Source organism: Drosophila simulans, chromosome 2R (genome assembly GCF_016746395.2).
Source record: "Drosophila simulans strain w501 chromosome 2R, Prin_Dsim_3.1, whole genome shotgun sequence".
Classification (NCBI taxonomy): domain Eukaryota; kingdom Metazoa; phylum Arthropoda; class Insecta; order Diptera; family Drosophilidae; genus Drosophila; species Drosophila simulans.
Genome location: NC_052521.2, coordinates 15879445 through 15897918, shown reverse-complemented (window position 1 = coordinate 15897918; position 18474 = coordinate 15879445). Strand labels below are relative to the sequence as shown.

The window sequence follows — 18474 nt, the reverse complement described above, 5'->3', positions numbered from 1 at the left end:
TCAAAAGTAGGCGCTACATTGAAATATTTTTGTAAGCCGCATTTTAAATGTAATAAATGAAAACCACATGGGACAATGTTTGGAGAATTGGTAATTTATTTAAGATAAAGTTCAATTGTTTATTTATATAATCATATAACTAATTGGTTTGAAATTTGTAGTTTTTGTTTGTATTTCTTTTTGTTGTTATTTACTTCTACCTTCTTTCGCTCTAAATTAATTACATGTAAAATCACAGCAGTCTTTCATTAAAAAATAGATTTATCAATGTTGTGTTTAATCCGTAGAATATAACTCTAAACATAGATCGTGTGTATAATAACAGAACAAACTTTCACACTACACTCATAAAAAATGTTTAAAATTTAACGGAATCAAGAGCTTACCACTAATCGGAGCTACGAATTGCCACTGCAAACTAACTACAGATTTAGTAATCACCTATATATATTAACATTAAGTTTATCTATATCTCATACAGATATAGATGTACGTATCGTCATTGAACTGAGTTGACAAAATAAACACTTTTATCTCGTTTACGAATTGGACAGAAGTCAAAATTATCATTAGTCGATATATTTATATATAGTATAGATCTAAATATTGATAATCATTACGGCTAGAACGAACGTTGGTTTCCTTTGTATGAAATTTCGGCTACTGGAATGTATTTTACTTGCTCCTGTTGCTGAAAAACCTTGCGCCACCAAATTTGTATTACAAATTCACTAAACTATCTTGGCATGTGCGTTATTCGTTAAAATATAATATGTTAGCGAATATTTTAAATATTTCTACACGTATTTACACGTTTCTTTTTGAATTGAACTACCTAAGAATCGGTGTGGTCTACGAAAAATTGAAAAATGTATTTATAATTGATATTCAAAATTTTGATTACGCTACTGAACATGAAAAACGGGAAAGGGATAAACTTGGTTAGGAAATTGAAACATAACTTCTGTCCAATTGCTACTGGTTAAGGATGGCTATATCGTACATATCGAATTTAATCACAGCTACGCAGAGTTTAGGCAAGGCGAGTAGTCATTTTGGGTAGCTAGCAGGGCGGGATTCCATAATTTAACCTGCCACCTGCTGCATGGTGATGGTGCTTATCAACTGCTGGCATATCTTTCCGTACTCGAACTGGTCCCCGGAAATGCGACGCAGCTTGATGCCTTTGCCGGCGCCATGATGATCGCGGCTGCGTCCCTCGCACACTTGAAGCTCGATCTGCAGGCCGCCTGAGTACTCCAAACTGAGATTTGTGGTTGGCTCTCCATATCCAGAGTGTGAAGCGAGCAGAGAAGCCGCCTCGCAGGCCAGAGGATTCGAGGTGGATGCATTCGAGGCACTGCTATGTCGCGATTCCGCTCCACTGTCCTCCGAGCTAATGCTTCCCTTGTGCAGGACAAAGCCCTTCGGCGGCATTGTCGAGTCTATGGTCTGCTTAACCATCTCCAAGATGCGCGTGGAGTCCAGATTGGAGCACTCATGTGGCAGCGGCACTTCGTAGCACATCTCATCCGACATGCGCCGCGAGTCGCACATGGAATCGGGCGTTAGATGACCACATTCCGTGTGATCGCCCATCTCCGAGTGGGAATCCGATTTGAAACCAGAGCTGGCGGATGGCTCCTGGCAGGGCGACAGGTTATTCGAGTCATTGCTTAGTGAATCATCTGAGAAACCAAGCGATTTGTCACTGCCCCGCCGGCATTGGGCTTCGGTTTGAGCTTGGGTTTGGGATTGGGATTGGGTAGCGTGGGAGGAGCCACTGGCTACTGGACAATGACTTCCAGCACCCGATTCGCAGTCTAGGCTGGCCTTACGTCCAATGCCCCTGGTGATTGAAGGCATATCGCTGCTGGGCTCCGTGATGATAAGCCCCTGTAAAGATATTTTATTAAAAATGGATTCTCGTGATATTTATGCACAATAAGATTATTGATTATACACAGGAAACACTAAAGAAAATGTGCAAGTCCACTTCCTCTCACCTGCAGTGACATTACTGGAGTGTGCTGCTCAAGGGAGTCCTCACTATCACGACTATTGTCCGAGGATAGAGCCACCAAAGTGATCTCGCTGCCCTGGACATCGGTGAGGCATATCTGCGGCGTAATTCCTCCCGTACATCCGGCGTATGGAGTACCCGTGCTGATAGTGTGACACATCTGTCCGTTTCCGTTCTCCTCCTGGATGATGCACAAATTGGGTGAAGCCGGCGGCGTGGGCACGACCCTCACAGGTTGTGCGGGCGATAGGTTAAGCGGTTTCATGTCATAGTACGAAGCCGTGGGCATAAACCAATTGGTGGCTGCATAGTCCGTGGGCTGTTGATCCATTACTCCGCCGCAAACATCCATGGACAGGTCCAGAGGTTGATTGGCAGCGGCTGCCGCAGCAGCTCCTTCGCTAGCGGCTGAAGTGCCTCTGGTAATGGAACCACCAGCACATCCAGTACTTAAACCAGAGATGCCCTTGGTGATCTGATGCAGCGGCGAAGAGCCACCGGCGGCACAGGGTAGGTATGGATTGGGCGAGCAACTACCGCTGAAGCTGGTGCTGAAAACAGGCGACTGGCAGCCGCTGCTTGAATTCGAGTTGGTGGCTCCCAAATTAATGCTGCTGAACTGGCCAACCAGCTGCTGTTGATGCTGCGGCTGCAGGGCCAGGGTCATAGGTTGATATTGCGTATAGCCACAGATCGGTTGGCCAAACATCTGCTTGGCGGATGTCAGCGAGGCATTCACAGCTCCGCCCTGCGGCATGCTGAGCGGCGATACACTGAAGCTGAGCATGTGCTGCTGTTGCTGTTGCTGCTGGAGATGCGTGAAGTGGCTCTGGTCGAGATGACCTCCACTAACCGCCGCCGCACTCGATGCATGAGCTGCCAGCCCCAGGAGAGGAGCCAAGTCCATCGGCACCACATGCGTTGAGATTATTTTGTTGGCTATTTCGAAGCTAACACGCTGCTCCTTAACCAGTCGATCCAGGGCAGGCATCAGATTCTTGATGGCTTCCGGAGGAACTTCAATGTCATGGCCGCGACGCAGAGCCAGCTGCAAGCCCATGCCCGGTTTTCCATGTATGGGCGAACCTGTGAAAGCAGTTTTCATATTATTTCAAAATCCATTTGACTAGTAAGCTTGTGTAGAAGCTTGTTGCGTTCGTTTTGGTCTTTTTATCTTACCTGGCAAGCTGATCGAATTTTCTAAAAGCGGCGGACTGGGTGCAACCAAAAAGTTTCTCTGTGCAATACCTTTCTGCAGGGACTGACATTCCTGCAGTGGTCCTTGGAACTGACTCTTCGATCCCTCCGATGCTCGACGCACTGGACTATAACGTCCTATTGTCGCTAAATGACAGGCAAGAGGAATAAAAGAAAGGAGGATCGAGAATGTGAACCAATTGTTGCGACCCCATAGCTTATAAAATAGTTTTAACAAGGATTTTATTTATGATTTAGAAAGGTTAAGTTACACACAAATGAACACAAAATGTAGGTAACCGGAGGTTAAAAGTGAGTAGATGTATGTTGGTTATTTTATTGTTAGGACACTTGGCATAACTCCAGGATGACCCAACAAAGAAAACTCAAGACTTACCACCCTCCTGGACGGTGGGCAACTTCGAGTGGACTACCCGATGGATGCGCCGATTGTTGGGCGCCACCAGGGGCACCGAGCCACCTGCGGCCGCCACCAAGGGCAGCGAGTGGGGCGGCGATAGGCCCTTCGACATGCCCATGGGCAGGGCCACGCCCACCGGGTAAGTGCCATTGGGGGGCGATTGACTGAGAGATTTCAGGGTGGGAGGAAAATAGTCGCGGTTCATGCGAGACTCAACCTCGCGAATTATCTCGGGTGGAATCACTATCGTTTGTGGGCGGTTTAGGTAGAGGGGATTTTTAAGCAGCGAGATCAGGAGCGGTAGCGGTTGTAGTTGTTGTTGTTGTTGTGCAGTAGCGGGCAATGCAAAATTATCAATTGCAATAAACCAAAAATGTTTACATAAAAAGAAAGTTTAAAAAGGCAAACCATCAAATTAATACAGTAATTAAAATATAATTAAATAACATGTGTACAAAATAAACAAGTGATCATATATCTCACATAAACCTCACTAATTTAAGCTATTTATAGAGCGGCATGCAGTTGAAAATTTAAGGCCATATTTAAATTATTATCTTAATTTTCCTACTATAATGGCATCTTGAAATAACTGATATTTTACATATTCAGAAGGATTTGGATTGGATATTTTATAGTTTAGTTGGCCACCCCAACGCACCTGGCGGTCTCTCGGTGACCGTTAGCAATCCTGTTCGCCGCTGCCGCATATTGGAGGAGGTAGTTGGCGCCTGGGATTGTGATCCTGGTCCTGATCCATGTGCTACGGAAAGATCCTCCGTGCAGCCCACCGTATGGCGCTGGGTGCCTCCTCGCTTTTGCATATAGCTACAAAGAAGTGAATGTTATCATGCTACTAAAAAGGAAATGTAGTTCCAAGTCAACCTTTGCAGCTCCTCGTTGCATTCGCCAGTGGCATTCTCCTGGCAGCACTGCATCTGCGCCGCGGACTGTTCGTTGAGCGGCGACAACTCCTGCACAGCCAAGGGATCTGTGCCACAATTCGGATTGATATAGTACCCGGCCGTGTCCATTTGCTGACCCTGAGCTGGAACCACAACGGTGCCCGTGGCGGGATAGTAGATGTGAAGATTTGCCCCGCCGTCTGATGCGCGTCGCCCAAATGAGCCTAGAAAAATAGATGCCACATTAATGTTGTAATTGAAAACTTCTGTCAGATTGGCGAATACTCACTGGCTCCCATAACAACGGGCGGCTTGAGCAGATGCTGGTCCTTGATGGTGAGGTTGTGCAGCGGCTGGTTTTGCAGCATGGGCAGATTAACTGGGTAGTATGGAACTGGCTGAGTGGGATCGCTGCACTGCGGTGGACATTTGAAGTCGATGGGCGGCACATGGGGATTAGCCAGCGCCTGCTCGTGGGCCACATCACCGGGACCCACTGTATGGCGTCGGGTATTCGCTCCATTGACACCTCCGCCAGCGTGTGCACTCAAATGCTGCGCATTAACAGGGGGCTGAAAAAAGAATCCAGGTTGTTAACGAAAGTTTCAAGAGAATCATGTAAATATATGAACTCACATCATTTGATCGCGCTAGGCATTCCAGCTCAAATTCACCATATTTCTCCAGATCCACGGTGACATCGGACCAGCCAAAGCCCAAAGCTGAGCTGGTGGCATTGGCATTGCTCAGCGGACTGAGCCGGTCCAGAGATTCCTGCTTGACGGGCTCCGAGCGATCCACCACGCCCGTCGTGATGCTCGTCTTACGGGATCGGGAGTAGGCCAGGCTGGCGTGGTGCTGCAGTCTTTGGTTTTCGCGTCGCCTTTGCTGCAGCTTATCATGCAGCAGGTTGTAAATGGCGTAGATGTTGTCGAATCTCTGCTCGTGCACCGACTGTGCTATCATGTCGGCGGTCAGTCCGGGCAGTTGGAGCATATGCGTCATCACCACAGAGTCCAGTTGCGGCGGTGAGTCCGACGCACTGCCCAGCGAGGATGTGGACGCCGACTTGGACACTGTTCCCGACCCGGGGGCACAGGAAATGTCACCGAAACGCTCCTCCTCCTGCATCTCTGACTGCCACTCGCTGAGCCAGCGGTGCTTGATGATCTGTTTGATGGTATACCGACGATCAGGCTCCACCACCAGCATGTTCCGGATTAGCTGCTCGCATTCTGTGTAACATAAGTTTTGGTTTTAGATAGGTTCTTACATACTTTCATTTAGAGCTCACCTTGCGACATAAAGAACGGAATGCGAAATTTGCCCAACACCACGCGACTTTTCAGCTCCAGGATAGTCTTTCCATCGAAGGGTAATGCTCCACAAACCAAGGCGTACAGCACAACGCCCAAACTCCAGATATCCGACTTGGGTCCATCGTATTCCAAGCCTTGGAAAACCTCTGGAGCGGCGTAGGGCGGTGATCCGCACCAAGTTCTTAAGGTGGCACCCTCCTCATAGTGATTACTAAAGCCAAAGTCGGCCAGCTGAAAGGCACAGAAAGAAACCCAATTCAAAATACTACTAATATGGGGTATATATAATATCATACCTTGATGTTCATGTCCTTGTCGAGGAGGACATTCTCGGCCTTGAGATCGCGATGCACCACCCCGCGCAGGTGGCAGTAGTGAACGGCCGAGACGAGTTGGGTGAAGACACGTGCCGCCTCCGGTTCCTTCATCCTGCCATTGGCCACCAGATGGTCGAAGATCTCCCCGTTCGGCGCGTACTCGGTGACCAGATAGATCATCGACTGCGACTCCATCACCTCATACAATCGCGTGATGTGTGGATGCCGCAGAGATTTCAGGATCGCTATCTCGCGGAACGTCTTGCTCAGGTACTCCTCGTTCAGACATGTTTTGTCTATGATCTTGATGGCCACCTGCAAGAGATGTCGCGACCAAAAAGGAACAAGATTTTAGCCAAAAAATAAACCCAAACATATCATTCTTCGATCGACTGTTTGTCGCCTCGCTGGTTTGTTTGGCCCAGGTGAACGAACGTTTTGCGGTGGAGCAAGTAAATGGGGAGAAATGAGATTTCAAAAGCAGAGAAAGAGACCCCGAAAATCAAGATGTGTAGGTTGCACACCCAAAAACCAACAAAAAAGTGTCTCGCATGGCTAACACAACAGTGGTAACAGAAAAACTTTGTTAGTATTTAATAAAAAAGGCAAAGAAAGATGCTCTAAAAAGAGGAGCAAGGTCAACCATCTTATGTTCCTATTGATACATATAACATGATAATTGATATTTAGACATATTATGGTTAATATTCTTAAGAAGAATGTATTAAATTTGTATTCTCACAACCAAAGTTGGGTTCTTTTGCTATAATTTAACCCTTTAACATCCCTTTTCTTATAGATTCAGACCACTGTAGATGTTCCTGTTACCAGGCGTCTTTGTGGGTGGCTTGGTGGCGCACAGTCTGCAGTGGCCGCATAAACGGTGGCTACACACGATGACAGGGCCATACATGGTGCGCGTGTTCGGATCTCGGGATCTCTACGGATATGTGAGTATGCGATATGGATGGATGGATGGGATGGATGATGAGTGCGGAGCGGCGGCGATGGCGGCAGACAAGACAAAAACATTCTTTGCTCACGACTTTCTGTTCGCAGACGACGACGACGAAATTGCCGTTGCCGTGGCCGACTGTTTATTTGCTTTTGTGTATTCGCGAAACATTTTAAAAATTTAACACAATGTTAAATAATTAACAACACAAGTGAGCGCACACTCACTCAGTCGCGCCGTCTCTTTCTACTCAGCTGTTGCTCTCTCGCTCGACGACAATGAGCTAAAGCATCATCATCGCCACCGGTTTCTTTAAACTTTTTTTTTTGTTATTGTTTGCTCAACATTTAAGCGAATTCTTGCTGCTTCCTGAGTACTTATTTCTTTAAAATATTCAGCATTTTATGAAAATTTGACAAAATATTAGCAGCTTTTGTTAAAATGCAGTGAATCTTGATTCAGATGCCATTCAATAAATGAAATTCAATCACACTTTGTGAAAATTCCATCGCGAGAGTGACTTTGAACTTGAGACAAGTGTGCAATGCAAACTATTTGTTTATAATAAAGACACTGCCGGGCAATGCGGCGTATGCGTAATATCTGTTGAGCGAATTAGACGATGGCCGGCGAAAGCGAGATGAGTGTCAAACTTTTACATAATTGCATGAAACAAATGCTGATTCTGCACTGATATTACGTCCTACAAATCGCCAATGCCACGTGAGCCGGTTTTGAACTTCAGCCAACAACGGGAAACAAGGAAAAACCAAAGGCAGGCAGGGGGTGGTGGTGGGTCGGAAAAAAGTATGGAAAAACAGAAATGCCATTGCCACGTGCCGTTTGACCTTTCCCCATTGGTCGCCCGGCGAATGCGATGAACGTCAAGCTCGGCGCTCGCAAATGAGACATTTCAAAATAATCGCAACCAGAAATACACCAACAAGTATAGCAGTCGTGGCAGAAAATACCAGTGTCGCCTCCGTTTGGGAATCCTTCAGCCGAAGGCGAAAAAAGTCGCATCAAAAGGTCCTATTGATTTAAAAGGCGAGCTCAAGGCAAGGTCTAAAATGTTGTTGATTACGAGTGTCGCCCATTAAATAAGGGCCCTGAAACAATGTCAAGAATTTCAGCAATATTTGTCTGCAAATTGCAATGCATGGCCATTTCCTTCGTAATATTTTTTCGTAACTAATGGTGCCAAAGATTATTTGCATATAAATTGTATTGGATAATACTTTGTAGGTGCATCTTAACTTAAAAACTACCTTTGAAACTTTTCTATTTGATTTAAAGATATTTCTTTATTGTTTTGAAAACCTATTCAAGTTATAGAACAAATACAAATTTTTGGTATATTATCTAGGAAAAGTGAAAAAATTAATCCAAAGTTGTTGTTACATGCTACCTTTCCACAACAGCTTATTTTCATTTTCCAATTTAGCGTACTGCTGCCTTAGTTCTTCGAGTTCTTTTGAGTTCCTAGCAGCCAAGCGATACAATTGGGCATTTAGGCCAACGATTCTCTCCCTCAGAGCATTCACTGTATATTGGCTAAGACGCTCTGGCCGAAAGACATCCTCCTTAATGGTGGCCACAAAGTGCCACATATCCTGAAGTTCTCCACGCTTTTCGCTGCTATAAAGCTTCAGTTTTTCATGGAGCACCAGTTTCTCCTGTTCGATTTCGTTGATCAAACTTATTAGATCTGCCGTGGAGGAACTGGTGGGTCGTGGATTTTGGCCAGTTTCTGGCTCTTGGCAAGACTTGGTCTTGGAATCTGTGCCCTCATCATCTTTCAGTATAAAATTATTGGGATTCAGCTTGACTTGATTGCATTCGAGATATTTTTGCTGCGCCTTCAGGCGCGTCAATTCACACAGAATGGCGGTTGGTGTTGGTTTTGGCGCCCTGATCTTGGGCGGAATTTTAACTTGATTCCGCTTGCGAGCGGGTTTTTCCGGCGGTTGAGCCCTTGGAGCCGGTGGCTTTTGTTCATCGTCTTTTGGATTTTCCATTGGGGCTTCGGTAGCATGTGATTGTTGCACAACATCCAAGGAGAGAGTCCTTGCAACTTCTGCAGCGCTCGCTTGGTTGTTGTTATTTACACGCGGTAATCAAACGTGTTGCCAGCACACCCAACCACCCACCCACCCACTCGTTCCACGTGTTTAATCGATATATGCGACCTCCTTCGTGCTCACCTTTCCCCTCCCCTCCGTTTTCCCGGCTGCTGTGCCAACTATTCTATGCTTCGGCCGGGGGTCAGTAAACTTTATTTGGCTTGGCTGGATTTTACAATTTTCCAACCGGCAGCGGCAACTTTCAGTGGAAATGGAAAATCGATTAGTACAATTACAGTTTCCATGTCATGGCCTACTTAATTGCCCATGGAAATGGGACAAGCGGGGTCGTGGCTTGAGGACCACTTTCGTGGTTAACTAATTTCTAATCAGTACTTGTGGGAGACCGGGAAAATCCACCTGCTAGCCAAAACTCAAGTGACGATCAAATGTTTGGCGAGCTAATCAAGTTTCAATGGACTAACAAAAGTATTGTAAGGAAACACAACAGTGGGCCCTGCTTACGTGAAACTTATATATTTAAGGAGCATGCATGTTCGAATTTTCCGCTTGCATGTTCGAATTTTCCGCTATTGTATATATGAATCTTATATTCAGCTAACTTGAAATCATCATCTATGTTATGCAGAGATGTTCTTTATATTTAAGCTTTACTGCAAACTTTTTTCATTCTACGGCTAAAATTGCTGGAATTACAAAAGTGCTTGGTATTGAAGTTTTACTGTTTGTGCGGAGGAAATGTTGATTTATTATTTGTTTTGCTATCGCCTGCAAAGTCAAATCGGGCAGCATTAACTTGGCGCGTGCTGTTTGTCTTCTGTCTACCTCCCTCCCTCCCACCACCCACCACCCACTTACGCCCACCACCCACTCTAATGTGCGACTGAGACAGAGAGCGAACGCACGTGACTGATTTGCGAATTTACTTTTCTTGCGATGAAAAATCAGCAGAAGAAGCAACTTCACTGATAGCATTTGTGTTTATCATTGGAATGTATGTATGGCTGGTGTCTTTTGTTGCTGCAGATAGCATAGTTTTGTTACTATCAAGAGCATACAATTAGGAACGTGAAAATGCTGAGGAAAAGCAAAAGGTCGACCTTAGATTTAGTGCGCATAATTTTTTGGGTTTTGTAAACACACACACAGTAAAAATATGATAAAAACCGCAGACACACCAATGGCGAGCTGCAAAAAGCCGCGAAATTGTTAATAAAAAGGTAAATAAAAATTGTTAAACGATTTCAGCCACCCGTCTCGCTCGCTCACCATCTCCGTCCCGCTTGCACTCGCTTCTTTTCGGTCTGACGCGTGTTAGATGTTCAAACATGTTTTCGGTCTGCTGGCCAAAAGGCAACGCTCAGACGGCAGCTTAAATATTTGCCCATAGCGAAAGATCAATCAACAAATGTGAGCGAGACGGTGTGAATTGACCAGAAAGAGACGGGTAGAGCATAGGGCTGCACAGAGAGAAATATTATCGATAGTTAAATATTGATATTCTTTTAAACAGTTTAAATTCACATTTGCAGTGCAGTTTTCATCTCAATTTTAAATGAAATTTAAAAAATATATATTTTTTAAAGTATATTTCCCTGCTTTTCTCTATATAGAGTGTCTACGCTGCATGGCTGGTGCTTAATTGCATCAATTGGAGCATTAAAACAGTTGCCAAGGCAACTACAGAAAAATTCAATTAAACTAAAACTTGCCAATTGAGTGCAAACACATTCCGCACACAAAGAAAGTAAACTGAAATTCAATTTGAAAAACGGCACATGAAAGCGATCAAGAGAGCGTAGAACTCTAAACAAAGAAAGAAATCAATTAATACTATTTATATAGGCTAAGAAACGATAAAACTGTTTATTTCCTTCAGATTTTCACTAGAGAAAACCATGTAAACTAGGTTATGGTTTGCTTTAACGATACGCTGATCAAAGTACGTATCGCACATTTTCTTATCGATGGGTTCTGCAGTTCCTTCGGTTTAAACAAATAATCATAATTCGAGTGTGTGTGTGTGTGTGTGTTCGATGTGTACCCACAGTTGTGTGTACAAGTGAACTTTTGCCATTTTCCATTGATAATAGTGAATTATTGGCAAAATGCGCTTAGGCGCGATAAGCCATGGGCTCTAAGGCAATACACATACGTAAATAAATTCATTTGTATTCAGATCCTAACGTACTCATGTTTTACCACAGATATAGCTATACTATATAGCATGAGTACACATATTGGAGTGGACATGGCAGAAATAAGATAAGTGGCCACCATTGGACCTTGAAGTTGTCGAACAGCTGTGCTCTTATCAGGGGTAACTAAATTTCGTTACAGTCAACAAACAGTCAACAGATCGAGGGAAGCTGATTCGATTTGTTTATCTATCTGCTTTGAAGTGCCACACTGACCGACTGTTTCCAGAAATATGGTCACACTGAGCGATAATTTCACATTCAAAGTTATGAATACCATGAGTGAGTACTACAATTGTTAGTTTTGGCCCACTAAATGTCACAGCATTAATCATTCAATCATACTCGGTACCATAACGATCGATTTCGCCAGAGGCACGTGCTCATCACAAATTCCTCAACGCTGTCAATTATGCAAAAATTGATTGTTTGCTCTATAAATTTGCATGCTTTTTTGTGCTCGCTTCTGTTTTCATTGCTGTTTTCTGTAGTGGGTACATTTCACTTGACAATCCCAATTAACAAGTGTCACAGCTGTTCCCGTTGTGTTAGCACTTCGTCGGATGATTCCCCACCCACAATGGCTGATAAAGATATAAAGATGCAGGTGAGTCAATCGCTTAGATGCGCCAGGCAAATTGTGATTTAGCCGGCTCATCAACTTCGGTTGACTTTATATGGCAGGAAATTCCCGGTGGGAAAAGACGATAACAAATGCATGTATCATCGAAAACAAAAAACAAGAGACAAATCAAATTACTTCCTCATAAGGTTCACACACACACACTCACATGGCAGTAAGGTAATAAACAAAAAAAAAAAACACTCACACTTTTGAGACGCTTTACAAATGCCATTCAATTAGCATCTACCGATTTCCACCTCCGGATTCACATTCCCCCCCGCCACCCTTTTTTCAGGCCATTGTCAATTGAAGGCAAACAAAAAGCCAAGCAACCGAAACAGAATCAGTAAGACCGAGATGCCGAAAACGAAACGAAACTCCTGATTGTCAATAAGTTGTGTAAATAATTATTGTACACATATTTACGCGGCAATAAACAAAATCATCAAAGAGCAACAACAACGAAAATCAATTCGATCAGCTCAAATGCGCAAAAAACGCGTAAGAATATACTGAGTTTTGGAAGGCATTCAATTTATATGACATAGATGCATTAGATAGTACAAATACTAAAAATTATTATCAAAAATCGTTGTTAATTATTAAAAATTATTAAAAAGTAGGAACTAGAAATAAGAAGAATTCTACACAAATTGTTTCGACCAATTCGAAGAGAATAACACTTTCCTAAAGTATCTATCTATTGAATCGATGTAGAACTTAAAGATACAGAACATAACCAATCTTTAAACCATCTGATGTCAGTTGCGAAGACTTGATTAGTCAGTTATGACTAACTAGTTATCGAGTGGTTAGTTGAGGGATTTGCATGGGAACTCACCTTGGTCTTGGTCACAATGTTGGTGGCCAGCTTGACCACGGCAAAGTTGCCCTTGCCGATGGTCTTCTCCAGCTCATAGTAGCCGACCCGGAGGAGCTTGTCCACGGATATCTTGCTGGTCGATGGCACCTTGTAGTTCTGCGGCGTTGAGGACGTTGGAGGAGCTGCTGCTGGCCCAGCCGTTGGTGTGGTGGCCATCGCAGCTGCGTCGGTATAATCCCTTTTTCACTTTTTGCCGTAGGAGGATGGGGGATTCTTGCGGATGCGTAATTGGCTTTTCGCGCACAGGAAATTCACTTAATATGCATTTTCTTTTGTCGCGCAGTTCAAACGCGAACGCGAGAGTTCATTTGCTGGCGGCGAGACTAACAAACCGGAGAATGGTGAACCGGAGAATTGAGAACGGAGAACGGAGAATTGGGATGACGGGATGCGGGCAACTGGTTGGGGATCCGGGTGTTTCGAGACGGGGAAGCCGCCGCCAGCAACAGTGGATTGTGTGAGATGTGTAGAGCTTGCGCCGACTCTAAAATATTCACTTAACTCGATTAAGAGGTCAATGGCAGCTTCTCGTTCGGACTTTCCAGCGGATTCTCGGCGGGCAGTGGGCCATGCCCACCAGGCAACTCCAATGCTCACTTTGTTCTTTAGCTTTTTTTTTTTAATTTATTGAAGCGACACTTCCTCGAACGTTTTATTTGTTCTCAATATATATATATTTACATATATATTTTGGTTTACGACGCCTTCAAGTCTCGATTTAATGGCTACTTGTTCGAACGCAAATTACTTTTCAAATTTCGATTTTGCACATTTTGTCACCGCCTTGAGGGAAAAGAGGGAAAATTATTAAATAAGTATTTCACTTTGTCTAGTTTTTGACCTTGGGGTTTTCATTTCTATTTTTCTTTATCGCGGGTGGGCGTGGCGCATGTGTGCGTGTGGTTTAATGAGCAAAACAAACACCAAAGATAGCAAAAAGAGAAAAAGAAATAAACTAATGAAAACAGAGAGGAGCAGTGTTATCTATTCGAGCAGAAATCTTAAAGAAAACAAAAGGCACATGAATATTTTTCCAGCAATAACCGCTTTTTGTACTTTGATTTCTAAGCGCTGGCAATGTTTCTCTTTAATTTTATTCTATTATTTAAACTTGGTGATAACATTTTTGGTTTAGCGTATGTTCATAAAAAACGGAACTTTTGAATCCAAGAAAACTAGTTAACAAAAATTTTGTATTCCTAAAAAATACATTATCTCAAGAAATATTAGATATATTTTACATTACAAAAAAGTAGATATTTTTATCAACGGACATATTTTTATCAGGCAAGAATAGTGTTAAGTTTTCAGTGTAACGTTAAGAAAATGAAGCGCGTTAAGACCACGATAAAAAAAAAAACGAAAACAGGGCCCATGTCTGGAGTTTTTTTTTTTTTATGTAAGCTGATCGCGCGAAAGAGACAGCACGTAATAGGGGCTCACAATGGGTTAATGTACAACATCAAGGTCGTATGAAAACCGGGCACTTGCACAGCCACATTCGCACATAATCGTGAAGCGAAAGGGACGGGCATAGCAGTGGGGGACAGAGAGGGGTAGTCGTCAAAAAGCTCATTGAAATCAATTTAGAGCAGAGTGTGTGCGAAGAAGAGGAAGCAGGCGGCGACGACGATGATCAAACATTAACCCAACCAACCCTCGCTGCCACACACTCGCATAATCCAAACAAATTGTTTTCCCCCAAAACTTTCTCGTGATATTTCGCGGGTGTGAAAAGAGCCGCGGCAGCTGGACACCTCACCCTCTCGCTCCCTCTCACACCCACCGATTTTCTCACATTTCTGAAAGGTTTTCGCGTACGCTTTCCTATTGTTTATTTGCATTTATCAGTGGAAAGACACAAAACAGTTGTAGAATTTTTGGGGAATTAGCAAGCGAATGCCATACCGCAAACCGAACCACGCGGAGTACGAAGCGCACGGAGTCAAAAGTCAAAACTGAATGAACTTCCAACCTGGAAGATACTTCTCCGGCTAACTGAAGCCGGGGAGGCTGCGACCTCGCTTCCAACCAGCCACACACACTTCCAGCGCAGAGCGAGAGGAAGCAACTGAAAGAGGGAGACAGAGCACGCAGCACTATGTGGTGGGGATGCAAAAGACGTCACCGGGTCAAAGGTGCTGAAAATCCACTAGATATCGCACTGAGAGGAGTTACTCTATTCATAGTTTTCTTTAAAATATAAAAAAAAAATTAAAATAATTTATTGTTCGTATGTGACATAACTTATAAATGAATCATTATTGCATTAAAGTCTAGCAAAAATTCGGTGAAAAGTAATGGATTATACAAAAGACTGACTTAAAGCAAAATGTGAATTAAACAAATACGTAAAAATGTAAAACTATTGTAACGTACACTACTGAGATTAAACATAGAAAACCTTAGCATTTAGTAGCAAAACAGTGCATACCACTTGACAAAACTGTTTTAAAACTGCTTTTGAAGCAAGAGTTGGGTGTATTCAACGTATCTGGCCAATTTTGCTGATAACTAGCAGTTGTTTTGGCTCTTTTTTACCAAATCGGAGAGACGAAAATGATTAAAAAACATAAAAACAACAGCAAGCGAAAGGCATAAAAAAATCGACAAGTAAAATAAATGAGGCAACAAGCCGAAAGCAAAAGAGAGCCGAAAAACCAAAAGCAGCAGCAACAACAACTAGAGAACTTGGACTTACACAGCAGCCAAAGCCAGACAGAAAAGCAGACGGAAAGAGAGGGGGCGAGTGGGAGTGGGGGCGGCGAACAGTGGGTAGTGGGGCAGAGGATAAGGGATAGGGCGACGGAGCAAAGCAAATATGCGAGAAGAGAGACAATCGTGGGTTCTCCAAGAGGGAGAAGGCACTATCAGCAGGGCGCCCATTTGCATGTGTGCGTGTGTGTGTGCGTGAGCGGGGGCGCAGCAACAGCTTGTGTATGTGTTTGGCGGCTTGGGACTCCAAGGAGTCAAGGAATTTTACAGGAAAACTACCGCAAGCCGTATGAAAATTACAATTACTGGGGCATACACAAAGAGAAAATTTTATATGTGCTATTATATTTAGTATTTCTCAGATTTTTATTTATATTTTAAAATATATTCTAGATTTATAACAACATTTTTAAGGTTTCTTGGGTTATCGAAGTGGCATATTTGCTTCAGAGATTAAATAAATCTCAAAACTCATTTAAAATTCAAAACATTATAGTAAATATCAAAAAAACAGTGAAGATTGAGCAAATGGTAATTTAATTCTTTTTTGTTTTGGTTTTGGTCAATCCAAGCTACAAATTTGTTTTAGGAATGTCCATTTCGACTTTCAGTGTTATAGTTAATGAAACAAGATTTTATTCAAGATCACTACACTTCTTATATTCCCGTGTAATTGCATATGTGTGAAGACAAAAGAAAGAAAAAGAACTTGTCGAGGTCGCACGCACTCACACACACGCAGACACACTCTGTTTACAGGAGAAAGCACCTGCAATTGATAACGGGTCGCCAAATGGTAAATAGTACAAACAACGCATACGCAAGGTGTCCAATTAGACCACTCAACGGCAATTGGCTTTTCGCTGCCCCTTATTTGCGTTTTACCGGAGTTGCTATGACGTACGCACGCACACACACACATGCGGATAAAAGCGAACGAGTGAGAGAGAAGGAGAGCCCCCACCACAAACATACAAACACACAAACATTCGTACACGCTCACACCGTTATGCATGGGAAAACGTCACGACTTCCAAAGTGGAAAATCGTACGCGCATTTTTTTTTTTGTTTTCCTTTTTCCACGGCTCGGAATCGAAGGTAAAACTTGCCGCAGCGCACGTCACATAATTGCCATTCATGAATATGTTTTTTAGCTTCCGCATCTCGGTGGCCATTAGAGATGGCCGCGTGGGTCACGAGCTCTTTTATTGCACTCTATGTTGTGAACTGGTAGAAGCGCATATCGTGTCACGCGCTCATCACTGGAAATAGTTGCTCACCACACACACACATGCAACAGCGCTGCTGCTGCTGTGTTGTTGTTATTCCGCTTTTCTTTCAGCCTCCGCAAAAACAACAATAACAACACTCACAAAAGCTGGTCAAATACAAAACACACTTGTAAATTTATTTAATCTTCGCTCCACCGTTTTTTTTTCGATTTTTTCATACGCTCTGGTCCCGCTTACACATTACGATTTCTATCTCTCCGCTCTTCTTCATTTTGCTTGATTTCCATTTGTCGCTGCCTCCGCTTTTTTTTGTATTTCGCTGGCGAGATTTCTTTTCACGTTGAATTTATACTATATTGCATTTATATTATTGCGCTTATCACTGGCGCTTTGTTGCTGGCTTCTTGCCTTTCGCTTACATATTATATTCACTTGGTTGGTGTGTGTGTGTTTGCACTTAACAATCGGATGCGGATTCGAAATCGCGTGGGCGCAGCGTGCGTCGCGTAATTTTGCATTTAACATTTAACATGAACACACATAAATAATCGCCCTCGGCTGTTCTATTGGAATTTTTTTTTCTGTTATTCGTGCCGTCGACGGCGATTCTGATTGGACAACACCACCTGCTCGCGAAGCAAAAACTCGGCACCGACTCAGTGTGACCGTGTCGCGGAGCAGACAAAATACCGAAATCGATGACGACTGCGAGACAACTCTGTGAAAGAAAGCGGATATTAGCCAACACTGAATGCTGATTTAAATTCGTTACATATTTACCAATACAATGTACATTCGATTAAAACATTTAAATCTGTAAATGAAAATTAAAAATAGCTTTAGCCTGGAAGCATATTATTCAAATTAAAGATTAAGTGCAGGTTTTAAAAATAAGGAACAAAACGATAAATTTATAGTATAAACATTAAAGTTAATAGCTTTATGCCTTAATGCTAATTATTTACAAATCATAAGAACTTCTTGTAGTGTTGCATTCCTCTGCATACTTTCAGGCGCCCATCAAAGGGTTTATGGTCAGAATCAAAGCAATTGTTTATATAAAATACTCACCAATGAGTCATTATTTTCCTATCTTTTTAGAGCTTAAAGATTAAGTTGGCGCTTTTGACTAGTGGATTTCTTGGGCGGCTCCGCGGTTTGAGGTCGCTGGCGTATCACCCTGGTATTTTGGGGCACATGTTGCACTTTCTGGATTAGGATGGTCTTCGGAATCTCACGAGCCTCGTACCATCCGGGATTTACGACTTTGACCCACGAACTGGCACTGCACTCAAAGCTTCTCAATAGTTTTGCCACACCGCCAAAGGATACCATTTTTCTTGAGAATTAAAACTTAAAAAAATCTATGGAAAATATAGAACAATCTGAAAACTGGATTATGTTCACTTGAAACTCGCAAATCAAATGACTTGATTTGATTGTCTGTTCATGAAAGTCCTTTTCGACGCTTGCTTTTGTAACGGAAATTTCTCCTTCCTGCGCAGCTTGGAATACGCACGAAACCAAGTGGCATCCTGGAAGGACACCGTCCATGAATGAATGCCTTCCAGCTGGCCATTGATTCAACTTTCCACCAGC

At 43.2% G+C, this 18474-nt stretch overlaps 3 protein-coding genes across 7 annotated transcripts; all 3 read right to left on the bottom strand.

Moving 5' to 3' along the window:
- Positions 1–76: 76 nt before the first annotated feature.
- Positions 77–17432, bottom strand: LOC6735163 (serine/threonine-protein kinase par-1). Of its 5 annotated transcripts, none has more exons than XM_044922744.1 (12): positions 17295–17432; positions 12886–13710; positions 6162–6497; positions 5841–6096; positions 5183–5781; positions 4836–5118; positions 4527–4770; positions 4303–4469; positions 3618–3884; positions 3203–3367; positions 2007–3109; positions 77–1896 (listed from the first exon to the last, which is right to left on the bottom strand). In XM_044922744.1, exons 2-12 carry the CDS (start codon positions 13081–13083, stop codon positions 1087–1089), a joined length of 4428 nt encoding a protein of 1475 aa, XP_044778679.1. In that variant the 5' UTR covers positions 13084–13710; positions 17295–17432; the 3' UTR covers positions 77–1086. The 5 variants fall into 5 exon arrangements, with proteins under 5 accessions (XP_044778679.1, XP_039148778.1, XP_016028445.1 ...); XM_039292844.2 differs by lacking the exon at positions 17295–17432 and adding an exon at positions 17113–17251; XM_016168434.3 differs by lacking the exon at positions 17295–17432 and having other exon boundaries at positions 3203–3358; positions 12886–13580.
- Positions 8477–9630, bottom strand: LOC27209236. The gene has a single exon (XM_016184699.3). It carries the CDS (start codon positions 9153–9155, stop codon positions 8535–8537), a length of 621 nt encoding a protein of 206 aa, XP_016028448.1. The 5' UTR covers positions 9156–9630; the 3' UTR covers positions 8477–8534.
- On the bottom strand, positions 17021–18210 carry LOC6735161. Its single transcript, XM_044922745.1, has 3 exons — positions 17947–18210; positions 17656–17689; positions 17021–17593 (listed from the first exon to the last, which is right to left on the bottom strand). The coding sequence occupies exon 1, from the start codon at positions 18208–18210 to the stop codon at positions 17980–17982; it is 231 nt and encodes a 76-aa protein (XP_044778680.1). The 3' UTR covers positions 17021–17593; positions 17656–17689; positions 17947–17979.
- Positions 18211–18474: the final 264 nt, after the last annotated feature.